Genomic DNA, 8,072 nt, shown 5'->3' on the forward strand with positions numbered 1-8,072 from the left:
CACGTGTGTAGCCTTAGTAGGTATACTCTTGAGTATTTTAAACATAAGAAGAGCTATATTCAGAAGCCACCATGTTGTCGCGGTGGTTGGTATTATGTCAATATTATTATATTTTACGTATTATAAGGAATTTGATTTTATGTTATATGCAACTAATAAAAAAAATAAAATTTATATAATTTATAATAAATAATATATAAATATAAATAATTTATAATAATTTGTATATATAGACAATATATAAATAAAATATGAATATAAAAAATTTATAATTTATAATAATTTATACAATTTATTATAATTGAAAAAAATGTAAATTTCTGCATCCTTTTTTTATGAAACTATTTATGCACGTTTTTATTTGATACGTACTCATTTTCGTAAGATGTCACTTCAAACTGTTGAAAACAATAATTGCATACGAGTTTATTTAAATTATTGGGTCATCTAAAAAGTATCCGCGGTACTTTGTCACTAGATATATGACCATCAACACACATCTAGTGACAAAAAACCGCGGATACTTTTTAGATGGCCCAATATTTAAAGTGACTAGATTTAAAGTTGTTTAAATTGCTAAGTTGGTAATAAAAACAAGATCAAGAGGATGCTTGAGATTTAAATAATTAATTGTCTATGTCATGTGGCATTTTTTTTTATTTTCCCTTTTTTCCTTGCGACTATAGTGAGCTTATCATCGCTGATTGATATTAATATTAATTTTTTCAAAATTAATAATCAATAATTTGTCAGATCCAAAGCGATGTATGGATGATTGAGATATCAGATTGGTTATTGTATATATGTGTGATATCAGATATCGTTCATTATTGCTCTATATTCTCATTCAGAGAATGAGATGTAAGAATACGAGTGATAGAAATTGATTTATTGCATTAATTATTCAATGTTAATGTTTTTTTAAATGTAGAATCGGTTTCAATAAATATAATATTGTAACAAATTAAATACGACTACTTGTAATGAATATAGAAATTATAATTTAGATAGTTTTCATTAACAGTTACCATGATAACAAATATACTTCCACCATGATTGACCCTTTGTTTGAGAATTTGCCTGATTTCTACAATATAATAATTCTAATTGGTGCAAATTTCTATATTTAAAATGAGATAAATATATTCGAGTGTTCAAGAGAGAGAAAGTGAAAATGTTGAATGTAAAAATTGCAAGCAATACGAACAGACTTATTTCGTTTAGTATAAAAATTAAAAATTTAAAACAATGCGAATAAAGTTTGTATTGTTTTATTTCTAGGGACTTTAATATATAGAAGTTTATGGCTTGAGTGCTCTCTCTCTCTCTCTCTCTCTCACATACTCACTCTTTTTTCTCTTTTTCTCCTTCTCGCTCTTTCTTCGTTTCTCGTCATTTTTTTATCATCCTTGAATTGGATCGTGCCACCGGTGTGCTGTGTATTGGTTCATTTTGCGGCGATTTCTCGATATGGCGCAAAATAAATTCAGCGAGATGGCCTCGCGCTTGAGCAAAGGCACAAATGGAGTGCCGATGAGTCTGAAGTTTCTCGCTGCCGCGGGCGTTACGGCGTACAGCGTTTCTAAAGCCATGTACACAGGTTAACCTCAATCTCGTTTGCATTTTTATTGATAATTGTTATAATTACTGCTCTTCCGAAGTATTATTCTATAGTCTCTCTTGAATAAACAATGATCTTAAATATCAGTTTAATTAACGAGTGACGTTTACATTTTCCCGTCCAATAGATATTCCTTCAGCTCGTTACAAGCTTTGGTTATGTAATTTGCAATGTAACTGACGCAATCTATTACATTTATACAGTACATGTATAGTCTCTTTTTTTTTATACAATACTTTTACTTCATTTTTATTGTTAATATAAAGTTGCCTTTATTATACAAAGTTATTGTTACCTTTGAATTTGTTTAATATAGAAATTTAGGAGAATCTCTTTATTTTAACTATAATACTGCGTTTAAATCGAATATCCGAAGATAGCTCAATCAGGAAGCCGAAACATGTAACAATTATTATTTATATTTAATTCACAGAGCATAATATATTTTATGTATTAATTTTGCAATATTGTAGCTGACTCTTATGCCCTTTTTAATCGTTATATTATATTTGACATTAAGAGTTCTTTGTGCTCATTTAATTTTAATCTCTGTTGTTTTGTATAAATTAAAAGGATATTAAAATGATTATTATTTGGGCTTTTTAAATGGATAAATTACAAGATGAAATTTATGGCTTTCAGTGGAGGCTGGTCACAGAGCGATCATATTCTCTCGGCTAGGAGGTATCCAGAAGGACATCTTGACTGAGGGTCTGCACTTCCGCATTCCATGGTTTCAGTATCCGATAATTTATGATATTAGAAGCAGACCTAGGAAGCTGTCCTCACCCACAGGATCTAAAGATTTACAAATGGTCAATATCTCGCTACGTGTTCTCTCACGTCCCGATGCTAGCACACTGCCTTCCATGTACCGGCAATTGGGTCTTGATTATGACGAAAAGGTTCTTAGAATGTTTATACATAAGAATGTTCAGCTCTTTAATATCTCTGTTTTCTAATATATGCAATAAAAAATCTCTTAAAGTTTCTATTTATAAAATAGAATTATATATATATATATATATATATATATATATATATATATAATTAATTCGTAGCGTTTTACAAGTGATGGGAAGTACATTAATGTATTTTTTAATGCTCATGTGAAATAAATAACATTCTTTCATTAAAAAACGCTACGAATTAATTCCAACACCTAATATATATATATATATATATATATATATATATATATATATGTATAATGTTGAAGTTTACAATATTGATCTTGAAGACTAATTTTAATTTATGATGAAATCAGTACGTAGTTGTAGATTTTAAACTAAATTAAAATTAATAATTCAGGTATTGCCAAGTATTTGCAACGAAGTGCTGAAATCTGTTGTCGCCAAATTCAACGCCTCGCAATTAATTACGCAAAGACAGCAGGTATCTAACATGGTGCGTAAGGAATTAACGGAACGTGCTCGAGACTTCAATATCGTATTGGATGACGTCTCGATAACAGAGCTTAGCTTCGGTAAAGAATATACGGCAGCAGTCGAGGCTAAACAGGTGGCCCAGCAGGAGGCTCAACGAGCCGCATTTGTAGTAGAAAGGGCCAAGCAGGAACGACAACAAAAGATTGTACAAGCCGAAGGAGAAGCAGAAGCAGCCAAAATGATATCCTTTACGGAAACAATTAATTTTTTTAGTTGATTGATTAAAACGCTCTAGAAAAAAAGATATAACTGTTATAATTGAAACTATAAATCTTTTGTTCCTTTACAATTGTTAAGCATTTTAATTTTGCACAATTAAATTAATTTAAATATTGATTTAAATTCGTAAGTTATTAGTATAATATGAAATGCTGCATTATTTTTGAAATATAAATGCCTTAACTCCAGTGTACCTTGGTCTAGCTGTTGGTCAGAATCCTGGATATCTAAAACTACGTAAAATACGAGCTGCACAAAATATTTCGCGTACGGTGAGCATCTTTATAAATGTGCAAACATTGTTAATATTTTGAAAGATGCAATGAAATTTTCATGAAAATTAATATTTTATATGCTTAAAAAAACTTTTAAACATATTTATGTATATAATTATTACTCGCTTTATTTCAGATCGCTAATTCCCAGAACAGAGTATTCCTCAGTGGCAATAGTCTGATGTTAAATGTCCAAGATTCTACCTTTGATGAGGGTTCGGATAAGCTGAAAAGTAAGAAGTAAAAATCGTCAAAGTGCGCGTCCTTTTTTTTTATCTCGTCTCTCATTTAAGTTTTTATTAAGCAATCGGTTTATGTGTATAATTATGTTGAAATACTATGAATAAGATACATTATGTGTTTTGAGCGCACGGATTATATACATATATATATATTTTTCCCATCACACTGCGTTCTCCTTTTCGCCCGTCCGCGTCTTCGTGATCGTTCGCAGATATCTACTTATTTCATTGCATATTCTAAATTTAATGAATTGATATCGCACATAAAACGATAAAGTAAATAATTATTAATAATCGAATATTTGAACTACAACATTGAGACGCTTAATAATTATGAGACTAGATTGTAAAAATTATTAAATGGAAGATGTTGCTAGTTTAGAGTGTAAATTATTAAGCTCAATTTTTCAGAATTAAAAGTTCCTTGTTCGAAAAAATATTTATTTCTATTTTTTTTCACGAGACCTTCCCTTTTGTACTACAAAGCGAAGACATGCAAAGAAAAAACTTTTCTAATGCACAGAAAAAAATGTGGGTTCAAAAAGAGATAAACTCAAAGAGTACAAAAAAAACATTAGGAATACAAAAAAAATTAAGAACTGCAGTGAAAATAATATTCATAAAGAATTGTAATCTAATAATTTCTATGGATATTTCGAGCTTGTCGCGCATAGGCTACACATAGACGCCCAATACGGGCTTTTTCAGATTACGTGGGAGTGAACTGGAAGAGCTGGGACGAAGCGGCCGACCGCGCCGTCCGGAGCCTAAATACTAGTTCTCATCGGGCATTGCCGACTGCCGAAAGGTCCGGCATCAAGACATCAGTACCCTCCGTCGTCCCATTCCTCCTGGAATCGGCTGATGATAGTGCTAAACTAATAGTACCATTACGATAAAAGAGACCTTCGGCCCAAGCTCCTCCTCCAATCATAACTCCTCTTTGTTCTATCGAAAAGCGTTGTCCTTTTGTGTATATTTTTGTGACTGCTGATGATAGGATAAATGATACAATTGCGATATCTCGTTAAAGCTGTGTTCGTCATGACTATATATTTTTTTGCATTTTCTTTACATTGAAAATATTTATATAGTCAGAGGAGAGAAATGTGAATATATATATATATATATATATTAAAAATATTAAGATAGATATGTTAGATAAGAATATTTAGATTGAAAAGCTTGATTTTTATATTGCTTTTTTATTCTTTTTCTCCTTTACTCTTTTATCATTTTTCTATAATTTATACATATAGATATCATATATAATTACACTCAATTTATAAATGTTATTTCCATTATTTCTTAAGTGTTTAATATTGATGCACAATCATGATTGATCACAATGATGATTTTATCATTTATTCTTATTATGAAAAAATAAAATATAAAAAAATTTGAAGAAAAATACTAACGGTGTTAATAAAAGGAATTAATCACAAAATATTAATGTGCAATATTAATAAAAAGTATTTTAGAACTAATTGTAGCTTACACAATAACCATCACTGGAGTTGCTTGAGAAAATGTTTTTATTAAATTTAATGATAAATTCTAAATTTTAATTAAAAATAGAAATCTTAAGTAATATTTTATTACCTTTTTTAACAGTCTCTCTCTGGCGAACTCATCTTCTTACTGATAGTCTTCGACTCGAACGGTATTTGCAGTTTTTTTCATATATCTGTCATGTCACTATCACGAGCTGCTCGAATCACCTATCTGAGATATTTTTATTCATGTTTCTTACATATTCATATTTTATGTGGAAAAAAAACAAGAGTATCCATGGAAAAGGTCAAACTGTGATGTCATCCCTACAGTGGTAAAATGTTTTCTTAGAATTTTTCATACAATCTCTTTCAAAATTTCTAGACAAATTTTAGAATTTTTCACAATTTTTATATTATTTTATAACTTTTTAGAAAATTTCTCAAATTTTTTTATACGAATTCACTTCAGAAGTGTAAAGAAAAACTATATATAATTAATAAACTAAATATTAAAGTTCGATTGAGATAAATCAATAGAATCAAATAATGCCTATTCGAGCCAACAGGATGACAATATGAAAATTGGTTTATTTAAATTAACATAATTATAATTTGGCAGATGAGACTTGACATCCGACGTGCATGAACAGCTTAATAACATTTCGATGATCATTGTACCAGGAAATATGATGACATCACTTACTCGTAGATGATTGAATTTTGGATACGATCAACGCGATGCTGCAAACGCTTTGAAGTGTTTTTTAATTGGTCAGTTTATAAAATTCTTTCTTCTAAATGGTCCATCAAATGCTTCAAAGCATTTTGACCATAGCCTAACAATTTAAATGGAGCACTGATAAGGATCCAAAGCAGGATCGAAATGTTTGCGATTATAATTAATAATTGTTAATTTAATCAACTATTCTTGGATCCAACGTACCTTATGCGATTTTTCACAATGCTGTAACTTTTTTATAATATAATTTGAAGATCCGGATTGAGGCTGAAAAAACTAACTATCCATAGATATAATAAGCCTGCAAGGATTTTTTTTGCGTTATTCTCGATGTGAGAATGCACGAAAGTTCAAAGAGAGTATTTGGGATCCACACGTGACTAGCTTGTAAATTTTCGGCGTTCTGAGTATCCCTTTATTTTTTATTAAATATACGTTTACTGAGTTTCGGATAGTATAAAAGTAAGTACACGAAAATGTAGAATTAAAAAGAATTATTTCAATATAATAAATAGTAGAAATTTTATAATCTCTGTCAGTCTTTAGAAATCGCTCGGTCGAGGTGGATTGCTTTAGAGCGAATGTTGTATCATTCTCTAAACTACTTTTACCTTGCTTAAAGAATACAAAAAGTGTAATCACTACAGGTAAGCAATTTTATAATTATAAAAAATTTACATTAGTTAAAAATTATTTTATAAATATTTGTTATTTTATGGATTATGTATCATGCAATTAAATAACAGAAACCTCCAGGAGGTAGTGGCTGCTCTATTACCTGATCCAGAAGAAAAATATGATGAAGAAGAAACGGACGACGAGCAGCAGGATAATGTCGAGGAGCAGTTCAGACGATGGTGCTGAATGCGAGACCGATAACTCGGATCGAGAAGCGTTTGAGTAACAGGAACAGCAGGAAGACAACGATATAGACGAACGTTGAGAACGAAGAGCAAGTCCGTCAAAGAAAAGGCGCAGATCGGGGAGACCGCCTTTTTACGTTCAGGCAGCAAACATAAAATGGTCGTTCAAAGCTTCTGAATCACGAGATAGATCAAGCGATAGTGATCGTTTTGAAACGATCTATTTTTCCCAAAGTTCAGATGCCGCGTTAAATGTGAATTCTCCACTTGAGGCTTGGTCGCTACTTTTTTCTGACTCGTTACTAGAAAAAGTTATGTTGCATACTAATGAATCAATAGAAGCGTACATTCAAACACTTAAGGACAAAGCCGAAGATTACTTTCAAATACAAATGTATTATGGTACCTTATAGAGTTCAAATCATTTATAGGACTTTTATGTTGGGATACATAAAATAACGATGACAGGCATTAACCATTCATAGTCGCGTCACGATTTATCATTATGTCCCGGCATAGATTTAAATTCTTATTAACAAATTTGCATTTTGAACGAAGATTAACTGATAGATTTGCATCGATTCGTGAAGTTTGGGAGGACTTTATAGCTAATTGTATACGTTATTACGTACCGTCTGAAAATGTAACAATCGACGAAGTCGATATAATCGAGTTGCTCTCCTTCCGCGACAGATGCGCTTTTCGCATTTATATGAAAAATAAATCTGACAGATATGGGTTAAAAATGGGTTATGTTAAATGATTCTAAAACGTATTATATGTTAAATACGATTCCGTATGTAGGATCGATGACAATGGAAGGCACAGAATCCATACCATCATATCATGTTCGAACTTATTATGGAAGCAATAGAAACGTAACCTGCGACAACTGGTTTACATGAGTTCCTCTTGCAGAGTGAATGAAAAGCTTGCCAATAAAGCTTTCAATTGTAGGTACGATTAGAAAAAAACAAGAAAGAGATTCCTCTGAAACACAATAATTTCAAAACCGCGTCTGATGTAGGGCAATCGAAATTTTTATATCACGAAGGAAAGACGTTAGTTTCATACACACCCAAAAGAAATAAAATAATGTTATTGCTCTTCACAAAACTGCGAGATTGATGAGACTACAAATAAGCTAGAAATTATAACTTATTACAATA

At 30.8% G+C, this 8,072-nt stretch overlaps 1 protein-coding gene across 1 annotated transcript; it reads left to right on the forward strand.

Moving 5' to 3' along the window:
- Window positions 1–1,342: 1,342 nt before the first annotated feature.
- Window positions 1,343–5,240, forward strand: Phb2 (prohibitin 2). Its single transcript, XM_011056128.2, has 6 exons — window positions 1,343–1,600; window positions 2,264–2,526; window positions 2,933–3,250; window positions 3,483–3,560; window positions 3,700–3,796; window positions 4,514–5,240. Exons 1-6 carry the CDS (start codon window positions 1,471–1,473, stop codon window positions 4,702–4,704), a joined length of 1,077 nt encoding a protein of 358 aa, XP_011054430.1. The 5' UTR covers window positions 1,343–1,470; the 3' UTR covers window positions 4,705–5,240.
- Window positions 5,241–8,072: the final 2,832 nt, after the last annotated feature.

This window comes from Acromyrmex echinatior, chromosome 17 (genome assembly GCF_024713525.1).
Source record: "Acromyrmex echinatior isolate Ae372 chromosome 17, ASM2471352v2, whole genome shotgun sequence".
Classification (NCBI taxonomy): Eukaryota; Metazoa; Arthropoda; class Insecta; order Hymenoptera; family Formicidae; genus Acromyrmex; species Acromyrmex echinatior.

What these genes read in the sequence shown, in the direction of transcription:
- Phb2 (XM_011056128.2), top strand. Translation starts at nt 1,471, where the DNA reads ATGGCGCAAAATAAATTCAGCGAGATGGCCTCGCGCTTGAGCAAAGGC. An exon ending in GTCTTGATTATGACGAAAAG is followed by an intron (nt 2,527 to 2,932) that starts GTTCTTAGAATG and finishes TTAATAATTCAG; the next exon opens with GTATTGCCAAGTATTTGCAA. An exon ending in GGGTTCGGATAAGCTGAAAA is followed by an intron (nt 3,797 to 4,513) that starts GTAAGAAGTAAA and finishes GGGCTTTTTCAG; the next exon opens with ATTACGTGGGAGTGAACTGG.